This window comes from Poecilia mexicana, unplaced genomic scaffold (assembly GCF_051168715.1).
Source record: "Poecilia mexicana isolate PSO_F unplaced genomic scaffold, ASM5116871v1 scaffold_11, whole genome shotgun sequence".
Taxonomy (NCBI): Eukaryota; Metazoa; Chordata; class Actinopteri; order Cyprinodontiformes; family Poeciliidae; genus Poecilia; species Poecilia mexicana.
In genome coordinates, this window is record NW_028263380.1 from 1976043 (window position 1) to 1992465 (window position 16423).

The 16423-nt window shown below is 40.1% G+C and overlaps 1 protein-coding gene across 3 annotated transcripts in view; it reads right to left on the bottom strand.

Moving 5' to 3' along the window:
- Positions 1–480: 480 nt before the first annotated feature.
- The window catches only part of LOC106921150 (septin-7-like), a 35440-nt gene continuing 19497 nt past the window's right edge, over positions 481–16423 (bottom strand). For 2 of the 3 annotated variants that reach the window (XM_014992636.2, XM_088010055.1), the window contains 11 exons: positions 15103–15203; positions 14023–14157; positions 13062–13179; positions 10334–10426; positions 10119–10215; positions 8790–8841; positions 8227–8352; positions 7851–7871; positions 5844–5979; positions 5623–5768; positions 481–1300 (listed from right to left, as the gene is read on the bottom strand). In XM_014992636.2, coding sequence (XP_014848122.1) covers positions 1264–1300; positions 5623–5768; positions 5844–5979; positions 7851–7871; positions 8227–8352; positions 8790–8841; positions 10119–10215; positions 10334–10426; positions 13062–13179; positions 14023–14157; positions 15103–15203 — 1062 coding nt within the window. In that variant the 3' untranslated portion in view covers positions 481–1263. The remainder of the gene's footprint in view (positions 1301–5622; positions 5769–5843; positions 5980–7850; positions 7872–8226; positions 8353–8789; positions 8842–10118; positions 10216–10333; positions 10427–13061; positions 13180–14022; positions 14158–15102; positions 15204–16423) is intronic. The other variant, XM_088010056.1, reaches the window with a different exon arrangement.

Consider the following 16423-nt stretch of genomic DNA (forward strand, 5'->3'; position numbering starts at 1 on the left):
TCAACTGGCTCTTTGGTTTGTTTGAGTTTGTCTGTAGAAAACCTCGACCTTCAACCGAGCCAACGCACTGGAGATAACCTTGGACCCTGAAAAAAGAACCGCATTTCATTTACTAACATCTTGTACTGCTGTGCTAAAATCCTGTAGCCATCCAAACCTTTAACACAAAGCTAATGTGAAACGAGCTCAATATGTTACATCAGCACACTGGGCTGGCAGTCACTTTAATTTAAGCCAACGTTTTAAAAAGTGACACTTTCCAAACTCCAGAATTTCTGATTAAAGTGACGCTTATGAGAGTGTGCTGAAGAGGCCAGAGGCACAAAGTGCTGCCCTTTCCCCACATGTTGCTGCACACTGTTAGTCAGTTGGCTAAATAATGGCTACTACATTTTTTCCTCACTAATCTATTTATACTGAAAGTTATTGTGTCATGAAACTCTTATAACTTTAAAATGTTGTGACTTACAATGAATATCCTTTATTTTCTCCATCACAGTTTTATTTTGTGACTTTGTACATTAAAAGATAACATTACAAAAAATAGATGCAGTCCAACTGATGTTTACTGTCAACCTGAAGCAGGACAGACAGACTGTCTGCTTCATCTTTCAAAGGAAGTTTCTGTTGGAAAATATTCTTATGCAAAATCTGTAGAAGCTCCAAAAGTCAAATCCAAGCACCGACTGCACAACGCCCTCTCCTGATTGGTTCTGCTCTGCGTGAGCCCACTGAGGAGTCCTTTTGGTTTCCAGGGGCAACACCATCTACAACACTCGCATTAAACACCGTCTCTATACACAGGCCAACAGGAAAGAACAGAAGGGAAGAAAATATGAACAATCATGAGTAAACACTGCTATACCTGGTTACAGTTTTAGTTAAAGCAGCAGTGGCTCATGTTAACTGCAGCCTCACACTTTGAGTGTACAGGAAGTGGTGGGCTGACCCTTTGTTTGGGTTTTGGCTTGAAAAGATTGTGCAGCATGAAATATTCCCAAAGCAAAAGAACAAAGAGCAAAGAATGACTGAACTCCGTCTGTTTGAATCAGGAAGATAAAATAGTAGTCATGCTTCTTTGCGTACATTTGTATGCCCCAAAATAGATCCAGAAAAGAGATAATGAGGGTTATTTAAGGTTAAACTCAGACTATGCTGCCCACTGGCTTTCACTTGATAGTCACACAAGGTGGTCAAACGGTGGGAGTAGTTTGATCAGCAGATGGCAGCTTGGCAGATCAGAACCAACAGTCCAGAGAAAGATTAAAAGATCTTCTTCTTCTTGCCCTTGTCAATGGTCCTGCAGAAACCAGAGCAAAAATGCAGACTTACAACTCAACACATTTATCAGTCATCTGATCTAAATCCTGATGAGGAGAGAGCATTGCTATAGAGATAAAACATAAATCTGCAGTAACTTTTTTTTTTTTTTTAATACTTATTTTTTATTGAACATTTCTGAACACATACAGTGGAGAGGCATCAATACATTCAACTTCATATACAATGTTGGACAACCGTGTCCATATTTAACTGGATACAAGAATGACATTTTCCTTGTGTCTGTAGTCGTAACGTCTGTAACTTTTATAAAAATATATTTCTTAATGTATTTGTTTAAACTGTCACCATGTCCTGACATTATAACATGAGACATGGATCTGTGAAAAGATGGATCTCCTCCTCCCTGTGGTCCTACTGCCATCTACAGAAATGCACCGCTCCTGCTCAGAAACATCGTGATAGACTGCATAATAAATGAATTGTACAGATATACTTTTGAGAGAATAGATATTGTGGCATGAAAGGAAAGCTAAATGTATAAATATTTATTTGGTGGGGCATAAATGGATTTTACATTCTAGACTCAAATGCACTATGTAGGTCCTGGATGAGACATGGCTCAACACCAATAATCTCCACACTCAGACTGTCTGAAAATGCTATGTGCAATATCTTTATTGACTGTCTTAATTGTTAATTATTGTTTTTGTTGGTGCCTCCTATATATATATATATATATATATATATATATATATATATATATATATATATATATATATATATATATATATATAGTTTGTATAATGCTTATTCTAGATTTTAATTGTATTCATTTATTCTAGATTTTTAATTTTATTCATTTGTATTTATTTCATTATTATTTACCTCCACCTGTATACAGTTGTATATAGGGCAGGGTGATATGGCTGAAAAATATATCACAATATAAGCATTTCATATCAATCAATAACAATAATTGTTGATTCGTTTTTCTGTTTTAAATATCTAAAATCCTGCTGGGGCGGATCTACTGGGGTGGCAGTTGCACCCCAAACGAGAGCTGGCGACAATGAATTCAATAAATAGTTATGGCAAATCGGACATTAAGCGCATGATACTCTTTTTCCGACAACACTGAATGCAACACAATGTAACCTGACACCCACTGCTAAGTAGCGGGAAGTGCGAGAGAAGGACAGAGCGCCATTGATGGATATATATGTTACTGGACTGGACATTACGTGACTTATTGCCATTGCTGTCCATTGAGTCAGGAATATCGGTGGTCAGGAAAATACTACAATCACTCAAAGAATCAGAACAACGGATGCAATGTTTAGCAATTAATTCAACCATAGATAATGTTAATAAGGGCTTCAGATTTCACAGGTGAGGAAAACGCTTTAATTTAAAGAAAATATTGAACAAGTGAGCAGTGGGTCAGTTATACTAGCCTGTTAGCCTGCTATGGACTTTGATAACCTTAGCATGTGCTGCGCAGTTCGGTGTGTTTTGGTTCCCTTAGCACTAAAACAGGTCAACCCGCCAACCAAGTCATCAGTAGAGCAGCTGTTTAAATCAGTTAATCAACCCCCGCGGTGTTCAGGCGAAAACTTATTAATAATCATAATATAGACATTAAGCCTGACAGCATAATGTAACGGACTGGATGTTCTGTTTTAGTGTCTTTGCTACTTTTTGTGTGGGAAATGTTTGTTTTTGGTGTTGATTCCCCTGATCGGTAATCTCTGCTCTATCTGCTCGTTGAGCTGTTGTCTGTCGGTTGCCATGGCAACGGGTCTGCTAATGCCGACATACAGAGCAAGAAAAGGCAGACAGTCCACTTTCTATAAATGCAGGGGGCTGGTGAAGGACCAGCAGGCATTTGGGTTTGGGGCCGATGGCTTTTACCAGAGCAAGAGAGGTAGCATGAGAACAAATGAAAGTTTGAACTCTGTAATTATTTGGTGGAAGAGGAAAATAAATCACCAAGAACAATCAATAAGTTTGGACATTGAACCTTCTTTTGCCTGTGTCTAGAAACATGACCCCAGTGCCTCAATGGTGGCTTGGTGGAACTTTTATTGAATGTTTGGCTTGGCAAACAATCAGAAGTGGTTCTGTCTAGTTTGGTTCTTCACCTGTTTATCAGCTTTATTGTACCTTTATTGTGGCGCATTGCAGCCGCTGCAGTTCCTAAAAACAAGCGACAAAAACTGAGCTAATCCCCTCTGTTCGCAAAACGTGGTGATATTTATAACAGTCGTCAAACTACGGCTCCTACAGCATATTTAAAATAAAACGATTGACCAATATAAGTAGAAATTTGCCCCTTCTTGCATCTTGACAGAACTAACAGAAACTAAACTGTTTATAGATTTGATCATGGAGAATTTATCAAACATCAGTTTTCTAATCTTTATTTTAAGTCGTATTTAATAGATATACCTAATAACAAATGGTGGCGCTAAGAATATTTTTGTGACAGATTTCTGCTCATCATGTATTGGGATAAAATGGTTGTCTGGACATAACTCAATGAATCACATAGTGACCAATAGGCGCTGTCCAGTCCAGTAATACACATCAATTAGCAGGAGTATGAAAGACGTAAAAATAATTAACTATACTATATTAAGAATTTGTATTTAAGCCTCGGTGCTACATGAAGCTCATTTTGAAACAATGCAAGTTAAAAACAATATTTCATATATATATATATTAGAGGTGTGCCGATCGATCGGTCACCGATCATAATCAGGCCGATTTTCGTGAAAAAGTGCATGATCGGTGATCGGCGATCATTGGCTCTTGTTGCCGATACCGATCATCTCATTTCCAACCTGCCTGTGCAGCTGGTCTCCTCTTTCCTTCACACTGCGCAAACGCGCAGCAACAAATCCAAAGCGATGTGGAACTATATCGCACTGAGTGAATGGGGAAGTTTGCGTGTTGCGGCGGAAAATTGAAGCAGGTCAAAATGCAGCAACACAACGAAGCTAATACGACATAAAAACAAAGCCATACTTGACGGAGTTTGGCTACATCGAGGCTCACTGCAGTAAAAAAGACATACGGAGGATCAGATAGCAGGTAAAGCAGCGCACAGCTACAAACCCTCACCCGGATAACCATGACGGTCAGAAAGTTAAACAAATAACCCACAAAATGATTTAAGTCATCGAGCTGCGATGTAAGACGCTGGTTCTGCTCTCCTGTTGAACCGCTGCTACGCTACAGGTAGTAATATTTCACAGACGGAGCTTCGCTTCTGCTCCACCTGGTAGTGACTCTCACACCGAACCTGCTTAAAGCTGCAGCATCTAACCTAAAAAAATAAATTTTACATATGTATTAAAACTTTCGCTGTCCTAACATGAGACAGATAATCTCTGAAAAAGGAATCGATCTCCTCCCTGATCTGCATAATTACTCCGCTCAGTCAGAAACAGCCAATCAGAGCTAGCAGTAATCAGCTAGCTGCCATGCTAACAGGAAGTTTTCATTCAGTAACTCTGGATTGTTTATTGTAATGGAACCTGTTTTTGCCTTTGAATGTTAAGTTTTATACTTGAATTTTTTTGGCAATGTTGAGAGGTTTTATTTTGGCTCTTTGTATTATTTAGCCTCTTCAGAGCCTTCATATGTTATCAGTCTGTTAAAGATAGTATTATCAATAGCAGTACAATTTGCACAATGCCTGTTTTGTTTAGTTTTCTTCTTGAAAGAAGTTATTAAAAACAAGTTTTTGTCTAAATTGAGGTGAATTCATGGTACCTTTTTCCACATAATGTAACCGGTAGTGTTTATGATAAAAAAAAAAAAATTATGTGATCGGTATCGGTGATCGGCCCTCATGGGTGATCGGTATCGGTATCGGTATATATATATATATATACTGCCACCCCAGAAAAAATCCCTGCCCCCCTCTTGCCACCCCATAAATATTGTTCTAGATCCGCCCCTGGATGCCACCAACCTAGCTTAGCTGATGGTAAGAGGTTGAGTGGCTAAAGTCTTTAATCTGCCTACATCTCCCAGAATGCTGTGTGACGCTGAATATGATTTCAGCAACATTATTTAACTTTCTACCAGATGTCTGATATGTGATATTCATCGCATCTTTTGTGATACATATTGTTATTTGAGAAACATATTGTTATGAATCAATAACTATGTTAAAAAGCATATCGAATTCAAAATGTTTTTGAACTAGATAAAAGTTTAAAAACAAACTTTTTTTGTTTTTAAAGTTTGATTATTATTTCTCTCATTATTTTTCCCCCCTCTGACATATTCTGTGTTGAACGCAAATAAAGATGTATTCCATTCCATTACCTGTTAAGTTCTAGCTTCTGCTGCTCCAGGATCCTCTGGTGGGTCTCCCAGGTGTTCACCTCCTCCTCAAACTGACGCCGCTTCTCTTCCAGCTCTTTGTACTGAGCTTGCAGGTTTTTCTTCATCTGCTCATGACGCTTCTGGAGCTGCAGAGACAATAGAATCCACTCTGAGATCTGCTCAGGGAAACAAACAGATTTAATCCCACCCCAGCCATGTACCTCCACTTCAGAGTCTTGGAGCTTCTGGATCTTCTCTTTGACCTTCATGTCAAACACTTGCTCCATTTCCTGCTCCATCTTCTTCATCTTGGCCACATGCTCACGCCGCTCCTCCTCCATCTGAGCTAGAGGACTCCTGGAGAAAAGGACACAAGTTCATACACAGCAGTCGCTCACAGGCTCCTCACCTCTCAGAGGAACAATTTACAACACTAGACGTAGAAAAGGAGGGAAAGCTCTAGATGACTGTTGTCATTGGAAGCCTTCTATGGCAGACTGCTCTCAGAGAGAGCTGACAGAGAAAAGAAGCAGAACCAACCTGAAGCCAGAGTTTCACACAGACAGAGGGGTTCTTGTTTCCCTCTGAGCAGAGGACATGGAAGCTAATATCATTTCACTGATATTCATTATGATGTATTGGGAAGGCTGTCCTGGTGGCTGAAAACCAGCCAGTCACCCAGATGAACTACGCTCCCTCTGACTTCCAGCCAGATCTCTGAGAAACACATCGATCAGCATTCTAACGTCTGCCTGGAAGGGCCAGTGGGAGCTGAGGGGGGATTTATGCATAGCATATTGGTGATTATAAATGATCTGTTTGTGTCATCATAAGCAACAAATCAACTAACCCCACGATAAATTAATAATGAGCTCAAAGAGATGCTTCCCTTTAATGCTGCAAACATTTGACACCCAGAACCAAGTGGTTAGTTTCCTCTTTTTTTCTTGCCTGTTTTCCCTCCCTAAGCTGAATGGATTAATATTGTTGAAACATAATAACTAATTATCTGTTTTAGCTAATGTTGTTTTGTTCATTTATTTTGAATATTTAAAATGTTTTCTCTAGTTCCACTGTTAAATGATTTTATAAATGGATGTTTTTTTCAGAGGGTGTGCATTGGTATTCATTTATTATAACTATATTAGTTGAAAATGGTCAAAAAATGACAATATGGTTTAACAGCGTAATTTCTGGGACAATTTATCATCCAGTAAAGTGTCATCATGACCTGGGCCAGCTGGTGATTCTAATGCTCACCAGCTAGGCCGAGAGCTAGCTCACAGCTAGCTTACACAGCTGAATGTTTTAGCATTTGTAAAGGTTTTATTGATTCCAGATGAAAATATTTATCTATGTCCAACAATGAATGGCTTAGGAAAAGGTAAATGCAAGGTGAGATGAACAGCAATAACAGGATGTGTGAACACAAACCAAGGCTGTGAGTGAACCCAGCAGGTCTGCTCCACGCAGCTTGTAACTCCACATTCAGCAGCAGTAACTTGTTCTGCTCAGACCTCTCCAGTCTTATTGCTCTCCGACATTTTAACCCACAGATTTCTTCCAACAGTTCAGTCAGTTGTCCTCCAGCTGCTCTGCTTCAGATGATCGGCTGTTTCCTGGAAGGTCTCATAAATCCTTAGCTGTAGGAGAACCGGCCTCACATTTTAATCTAGAAGACTGAAGTTTACAATGGAGTTTGTAGCTGGCTCACCACAAGCCCAAAGAACTACGACAGTTGGTAGTCAAATGAACTTGGAAATGACCTCATAATGATGAGCAACAACAATGTTTTCTCATAGCACATTTCTGCTGATGTCTTTACTCCCTGGTTTTCTGTCGACATCTGTCTCTGTGTTCCAGACAGCAAACAGTCACCCAGCCTGGCTTAGTTTGATCAAGACCTACATTCACATCTCCCCAAATGAACCAGACTTTCTAGACAAACAAACTGCAGTTGGTTTTAAAGTGGGCTAAACGGCTGGTGAGAATGAACCCTAAGTTTCTTCAGTTTTTAGAAAACAAGCATGTTAGGTTTCATGTTCATCTCATGTTGTATTCACCCAATTCCTCTACCTGGCATGGATCTAGCATTCCCTGATAAAACCCCCCAGATTTCATAGAGAGCAAACAGACTAAACGCAATGCAGTTGAAAAAAAGACAGGAGTCAAGAGAGAGGCGAAGCTGGAGCCTTTTCTCAAGGGAGTGAAGAAGTGAGGTAACTTACATGCCATCAGGTGAGTCAGGTCTAAAAACAAAGAAAGAAAGAAACGCACAGACACTTAGCATGCTGCCATAAATCATGCATTAGCTTGTGACAGTGTGCTGGTGAATAGAGACAGTTGGAGCTATTGGTTTAGCAGTCAGATGGTGCCTCAGATAGAGTTGGATTAAATCCAGCTGATGACCAGTTAGTGGGGGTTAGTGCTGGCTTGTTTGGATAAGGAATCAGTGAAGCTTTAGTCAGTCTGTGGTCTAAAAGGAACTTCAGGGTCAAACTGGGAGCAATCAGCTCCCAGAACCTCCAGCTGGGCTGCTAAGCTAACCCTACGAGCCTTTTCTTCATTAATGTGACCTGTAGGAGGTTGGTGTGGTAAACTCACTTGGTTAGCTGGCCCTTGTTCTTATTGTTGTCAACTCCATTATAGGTGACAGCAGCCAGCTTCCTGCTGCGGTAGTTCTCATAGTGGACGTTGTTAGTGACATCCTTCAGGTCCTGCATATGAGTCCTGAAACCAAGAAGAAATCTATTACCTCCTCTATGGGATGACTCAACAGGACTTTTTGTTTGGTAAGCTGCAATGTCATACGAGCAACTTCATGTAAACCGGGGGGTCTGCAACCTGCAACAATGGTTCTTAATAACTCCGGCAAAAAATTCAGAACCAGCTAATATTTTTAATTTTAGATATAACAACAAACATAGGTTCTAGTCCTTTATAATTTGATCGTTATTTTAAATCCTAAAAATAGAAATCAAATGGTGGGTCTTTCAAAAGGACAACACATTTCCTGTAAAAGACATTCATCTAAAATTATAAGCTGTCTTTTTTTCAGAAAGTCATGTAGAATTTGTGGCTCTAAATGACATTTAACTGGCTGTCCTGCATGTAAAAATGGTTGTTTAGGCTGTAAAAGCTGTAGAGAGATGTGGGCTTTCACTCACCTTATCAGCATGTTACGGAGAATAGTAAAATCACAGTGGTCTCCATTTTCAACTGCAGATAAAAGAGGAATGATTGAAACAGAGCTGCTAACAGTGAGGTGTCACAGTGTTCCCAAACTGACTTTTCCTTGAAAACTAAGTCATTATTCTTTACATCTAAATGTGCACCAGGCAGCAGCTCAGTGTGGAACTAAGCGAGGTAAAAACTAGCCTGCCTGCTGCAGTACTGTAACATGCCACAGTGTGGCATCCCATGCATTCCTCTACAGTGAAGCTCACCACAGTCCTCTGAGGTTTCTCTGTGGTAGAGTGACTTGCATAGCTTCTCAGGGACCTTGCCCTCCATCTCGCTCTCTCCCTGCCTGCTCTTTATATTTATGCTGACATGTTGCCAAAAACATTTTTGGTATTCCAGATCTCCCTCCCAGAGGACGGCCAACCCTCGCCCAAAACCAGTTTCATAGCAGCACGCCTACAACTCATCTAATTGGCCGTGTTGTGTTCAGTCCTTCGGCTTGGTTTTTCCATATTGATCCAAGCAGATTCTTTATGATGTTTAATTTGTGTTTGCTGCTTCAGTCATCTGCTGCTCTGTGTGCTGCAGATGTTCGACAGGTCTTCCCACAGAGCCACGGCAGCTTCCTGTGTCATGTCAAACAGCATGAGACTTTCACATCCTCTGAGCAAATGAAATCTGTAGACTGTCCTGCTGCCTGCCTCAGAGTAACACTCTTTTATTCTGATTAAGCTTTTCTTCACGTGAGCTATATACAGAAATGTAGTTTTAAAGGTTAGAGTTAAGGCATATGAAGTTATGCCAACTTTATATGCCTTTATATGCTACAAGTTAGTCATCTTGTCATCAAAAATGGAACAAGCTGATGTTGGGAACTTACAATATTCAAAATGCATTTCAATAATATTCACACCACATGACTGTCGCATATAACCACACATTTCAATATGTTTGATTCACATTCTCTCTTCTTTTCTCTCTCTGATTCAGTACATTTCATTATCACCTTCCTAAAATAATGGCCTTGGGTCTTTTTTTTTCCAAAAGTGATTTTTTTCGCCTAAATCATCTTTTGGCAATAAAACGGGGGAATTTCTTTGCCAAAATAACTTTTAGTCCATTATTTTAGGAAGTTGACAATGTGCATCAGAATAAGAATTTGCATTTGTGAAAAAAATCTACATTATGCGTTTCTCTTAGTGATAAGAGAAACACTTATCCAGTGTGTCAGCAGCTCAACATGCGTGGAAACTGTGAGGTGTTTATGAGTGGGATGTCGCACTGGCTGCTATTGATGAGCTAACAGCTCTCACCTTCAGCCACGCCCCAGGGGTACTGCCTGCCCCGGACCCGCTTCCCGTTGACCTCAATGATCGTGTTGCTGCCGACTACAGCAAGGGGTAAACGGTCCTGCAGACAGGAGGGAGAGGAAACCGGTTACATGGCTAGAGACACATGTACCCATGACCACAAGCATGCATCTGAAACCATTTCAAAAGTCTCAAAGGAGCGTCAAGAAAGAGCTGACCTTAATTTTTCTTATCATCTTCATCTCCTCTTCATTGTCTGTCTCTGGGAAGTCGTAGATTTTGATTTTATGCTCATGGATTTCTTTCATGATCTGCATGCAGCACAGGAACAGAGGGGTGTGGGATGTGAGACAAACACCCAGAAACATCAATAGTTACAGCTGAAGGGGTCAATACACAACAGGGGGCTCAGACCATCAGCCAGGTTGCTCTAACGAGACACTCTGACGTTATAAAGCAGCGTTAGTGCAGCTGTTATCAGTGTCATTAAACAACACAAACCTATAGTCTATGAGACTACATAATAAAGATATGTTGTGTAATAAATTGACTTTAATTTATTAAACTAAAATGATTGAATCAGCAACAAAGTAGATTAATATGAGCTGTAATGTAACAAATAACTGATCTGGAGATATTTATTAGAGTGCATTGAAAATCCTGCAGGCTGATGCAGAATCTCAAACACTTTATAACATCAACAGGAAAATGATCTGTCACGATAATTATCAAATAATAACTAGGTCTGTTTCTTTAATACGGTATAAGCAGGACAGTTTGGATGAGGCATTCATTATATATATATATATATATATATATATATATATATATATATATATATATATATATATATATATATATATATATATATATATATATATATTAGGGATGTGCCGATCAGGTTTTTTCCTGCCGATACCGATACCGATCACCCATGAGGGCCGATACACCGATCACCGATACCGATCACATAATTATTATTTATTTATTTTTTATCATAAACCCTACCGGTTACATTATGTGGAAAAAGGAACCATGAATTCACCTTAATTTAGACAAAAACTTGTTTTTAATAACTTTTTCCAAGAAGAAAACTAAACAAAACAGGCATTGTGCAAATTGTACTGGTATTGATAATACTATCTTTAACAGACTGATAACATATGAAGGCTCTGAAGAGGCTAAATAATGCAAAGAGCCAAAATAAAACTTCTCAACATTGCCAAGAAGTTCAAGTATAAAACTTAACATTCAAAGGCAAAAACAGGATCCATTACAATAAACAATCCAGAGTTACTGAATGAAAACTTCCTGTTAGCATGGCGGCTAGCTGATTGGCTGTTTCTGACTGAGCGGAGTAATTATGCAGATCAGGGAGGAGATCGATTATTTTTTTAGAGATTATCTGTCTCATGTTAGGACAGCGAAAGTTTTAATATGTAGGTAAAATGTATTTTTTTAAGTTAGATGCTGCAGCTTTAAGCAGAGGTTCGGTGTGAGAGTCACTACCAGGTGGAGCAGAAGCGAAGCTCCGTCTGTGAAATATTACTACCTGTAGCGTAGCAGCGGTTCAACAGGAGAGCAGAACCAGCGTCTTACATCGCAGCTCGAAGACTTAAATCATTTTGCGGGTTATTTGTTTAGCTTTCTGACCGTCATGGTTATCCGGGTGAGGGTTTGTAGCTGTGCGCTGCTTTACCTGCTATCTGATCCTCCGTATGTCTTTTTTACTGCAGTGAGCCTCGATGTAGCCAAACTCCTCAAGTATGGCTTTGTTTTCATGTCGTATTAGCTTCGCTGTGTTGATGCATTTTGACGTGCTTCAATTTTCCCCACAACATGCAAACTTCCCCATTCACTCAGTGCGTTATAGTTCCACATCGCTTTGGATTTGTTGCTGCGCGTTTGCGCAGAGTGAAGGAAAGAGGAGACCAGCTGCACAGGCAGGTTGGAAATGAGATGCAGGTGATCGGTATCGGTAAAAGAGACAATGATCGCCGATCACCGATCATGCACTTTTTCACGAAAATCGGCCCGATTATGATCGGTGACCGATTGATCGGCACACCTCTAAAATATATATATATATATATATATATATATATATATATATATATATATATATATATATATATATATATATATATATATATATATATATATATAAAACATCAAACATGACGAAAGTGACTTAAATGGAAAAAAGTAGGTGGAGCAAAAAATATCAACCATGACAGAACAGAGAAATCAACAGGAAGCTATGAACTCTGTGTCCTGAAGTCACAGCTACAATCACAGTGACTGACAATTCAAATGTTGTGGTTTCTGTAGTGAGCATGAAACTGTGTGGGTTGGACCAGTATCCAGGTATATGTGTGTATGATGAAGAGGTAAATGTTTCCTGTTAAAGCTGCAGGATGTAATTCTGATGTAGGTCTTTTTTTTACATATTTGCTAAAACTGTCACTATGTCTTGACAGTAGAACATGAGGCAGATCATCTCTGCCTCCTCTCTGAGCTCCTACTGCCATCTGTAGAAACACACCAGTCAGAAAGAAGTGATGTCAACAATCCTTGTGTAAGTGCTGCTCACATCCACCCTATTGCTCCTGGCTACACTATGCTAGTAAGTACTCCCAGGCTTTGTTTTGGGCAAATGCAGACCCAAAACAGAGCAGTAATAATGTATTCAATTATTTAAACTAGTCTTTAATCAATAAGTTTAAGGTGTATTTGTTGGGTTTAGAACACCTTTAGAACACTAAACGTGCTTCTTTTAGTTACACAAAAAAACAATGTTAGTGTTAGGAGGGACAGCCTGAGGATGCCTTCATGATTCAAAGGAAACTAGTAAAGAGAAACGGCAGTGGATCACATGAACTCAGTAAAACTGTAGAACCGAAGAGGAGGCTGAGTGCAGCTGCAGGCAGACGGTAAAACACGCACCTGTTTTTTGAACTGTTGACACTCTTCCGGAGTCATTGTGTCAGCTTTGGCGATGAGGGGAATGACGTTGACTTTTTCATGTAACCGCTTCATGAATTCAATGTCTAGTGGCTTCAGCCTAGAGACAGCAGCAAGTCAAAAGGTTTCAGTTAGTAGGACAGACAAGAATTCATGATACTGGGTTCATTCAGAAAGCAATGTTGATCTGTATGCTGTGGCAGATTTAAGGAGCCCATGTGCAGCTGTCAGTTTGCTGCCATAGAGTGTCTAAGACAGGGTCTGGTGGGTCTCAAAACCAGAACTACAGACAATGAATTGCACTGACTCAGGCACCTGACTGGGACCATTACACACAAACTTATTACAATAGAAGGTCAATAATATCTGAATCAGAATCAGCATTGTTATCAACATGTTTAGGACACATTCCCAGCCTATAAAAGCTGTTGTTCTGACGGTCTGAGGAGCAGAAACCCAGACTCCCCATTCAGCAGCAGATGCTGCAAATAAACTCAGCCCATATGGTGGTGGACCTCAGAGGTGGACACAGTCCAGCACACCGGGTCACTGTGGGCCAAAGGGCTCAACAAGCATGAAAAACAAAACCCTCTTCTGGTTAAGGAGTCCTGTGTGGTCTGTTGTGTGTGTGTGTGTGCGTGTGTGTGTGTGTGTGTGTGTGTGTGCGTGTGTGTGCGTGTGTGTGTGTGCGTGTGTGTGTGTGTGTGTGTGTGTGTGTGTGTGTGAGGAAGTTTGGCAGCAGCAGCAGCAGATGAGAGGAATGAGGTATCCAGGTCAGTGAGCTCAGGGAAGATTACACCAATATTATTCCAGCCGCTTAGCCAGCTAGGAGGCCGCAGGCAGGACTGCCCTGAGCATGGCCAGCAGTCAGCCGCGTTGGAAGTGTAAACGAACAGAGCGTCCTGTTAGCAATCACAACCTGAAACTGCCCAGCAGCACTCACCCATGACCAGACGGAGCGATGAAGTACAGGCAGCAGTGCACTCTGCTGTCCGGCATCAGCCGTCTGTTGACCCGTGACTCTGAGTTGAGGAAGTCTTCAAACTTATTGTCGATGTAGTCGGTCACCGGCTGCCAGCTGGAGAGGGGGATTAGAATTCAAGGTTAAATATCAGAGCAAAAAAAAAAAGATGGATGTCTAACATTCTGCTCTACAGTCTAACATCTATAAACTTGCCAAACTTGTATGTATTTTATTGGAATCTCATGTGACAGACCAGCACAAAGCAGTCAAGGATTGTGACGTAGAAGGAAAATTATACATGGTTTCCAAACTTTTGTACTGATTGTAATCTGAAAAATTTGGTGCGTATTTGTGTTCATCTTCCCTGAATGAATACTGTTTAGAAGCAGGTTTCACAGGTTTCAACATAAACTTGCTTCCTCTGTCTTTTATAAACCACCAGCTCAAGTTCATTTGGGTCAGATGGAAAGCCTGTCTGCCTGTAGAGCTCAACTCTGGGCCATTCTGTTCTTTACTACCTGATTATAGTTATGGTGGGATATTTACTGTGACTATCATGCTGAGAGCTGAAGCTCCTTGACTGATTACAAAGTTTCTTTCCAAAATTTGCTAAATCCAATTTTCCAGAAAGTCTGACCAGCTTCTCTGCTGAAGAAAAGTTTTCCCCCATGATGATGCTGCCACCACCGCGTTTCACCATGGGGACATGGTACCAGTAATATGTAGTGTTTTCACCAGACACAGCACCAGTCATTTATTTGCCATGTCCCTCTACATGGCTACTGCTGAACTGCAGATGGAAGTTCTTCCTGCCAGTGGATTTTATTGATGGAAACATCAAAACACTCTTTTTCAGATGTTTTTTTAGTAAAAAATATTGAAAGCCACAAATAATTTTTCTTCCACTTCACATTTATGTTCATCGTTGTGTTGTTTTATCACAGAACATTAAAATAAAATACACAAACGTTTGTGGCTAGAACCAGATAAAAAGGGGAAAAATATTAAGCAAAATGAATTCTTTTGCAGCCATCAACAGTAACATATGGATGAGCTCACCAGTTACTGTTGTCTACGGCGTCCCCAAAGCCAGGCGTGTCGACGATGGTCAGCAGAAGATGGACCCCTCCTTCCTTTATCAGAACCTGGGACTGCTCCACCTGTCATCAATGAGAACAAATGCAGAAAACGGGATTTGTGTTGGTTATAGTCTCATTTAGAAACAACACTTTGCTGAGGAAAACTTGGGAAAAAAAAACAAACAGAGCAATCACAACATGGAAGTTCCCATAAAGCAATGGAAGAACCCTCAAGTAAGAGCAGCACGGATCATGTTTGTTTGGTGAGGAAGAACCAAGAGAACAAAGATGCCTCTGAAGGCATCAATAAGGTTGGGGGAGGGGTAGAGTGGGCTTTGATCAGCAGACCAGTGTGGGGTCGAGACACAACTCGTGATCAGCAGATCAACTTTGATTCAATCAGCAGATCTCAGGCCGACCTCGGCTTCCCTCATGCTGCTTTCAACAGGAAACCTCTGAGTGAGAGACGAGATGCAGCCAGTCGGTCAGAATTAGAATCTAATGTTTGTCACTGTACACATGTACAACGAGATTAAAGTCAGCTCCACAACAGTGCAAACAATGTAAGAAATATATGCAATATACACATAAATATGGTGGTATTTACAGTGTTAAGTCAGTTAAATTTCTACACATATACACAACAAATAATTAGCACATGTGAAAGTTCAGACTCAGACAGACTGTTCTTTGAGTCTGTTTGTTTTTGAGCAGATCCAGAAGTCAAATTAAGTGAGATAGGTTGATGAAAATTAGTTTGGGTTCCCAAACAGAATTAAAATAATTATTTTTCATTACTTCAAAGCCAGAAGTTTATTACTATTCCTATTTGGTAAGCCCAAATGATGCAACAGCATTTTAAACTTCTGATTGGTTCATTCACAATGCTTGAGTTCACAAGCGGCCCACCAGTGGCTGCATTTTAGAGCTACGCCTTAAAGTCACTGCTTGTCAGGAAGAGAACGATGCTCCTTCACTCCAACGTGGCTGATTCTATATAGTTTATTCATTATATTAGACAAAGTGCCAACTAAGTGTAATTATTTACAAAATAATGCAGAGTTGGCTCTTTAATGGACTTTCAATGCAACTTTGCATTAAAAGTGTCATTATTTACCGAATGACATTTCATGATAACAGTCATAGACATTCATAAAAACTCGTTCATGTTCATGACAGGTGTTACGTCATGTTTATGACAGTGACATGTCTGTATTATACACACTCCATCAAATAAAGTGTCACTGCTAATTTAAATTAAAAACAACAATTTATATTTAAAATTCCCACCAGGAAGGCTG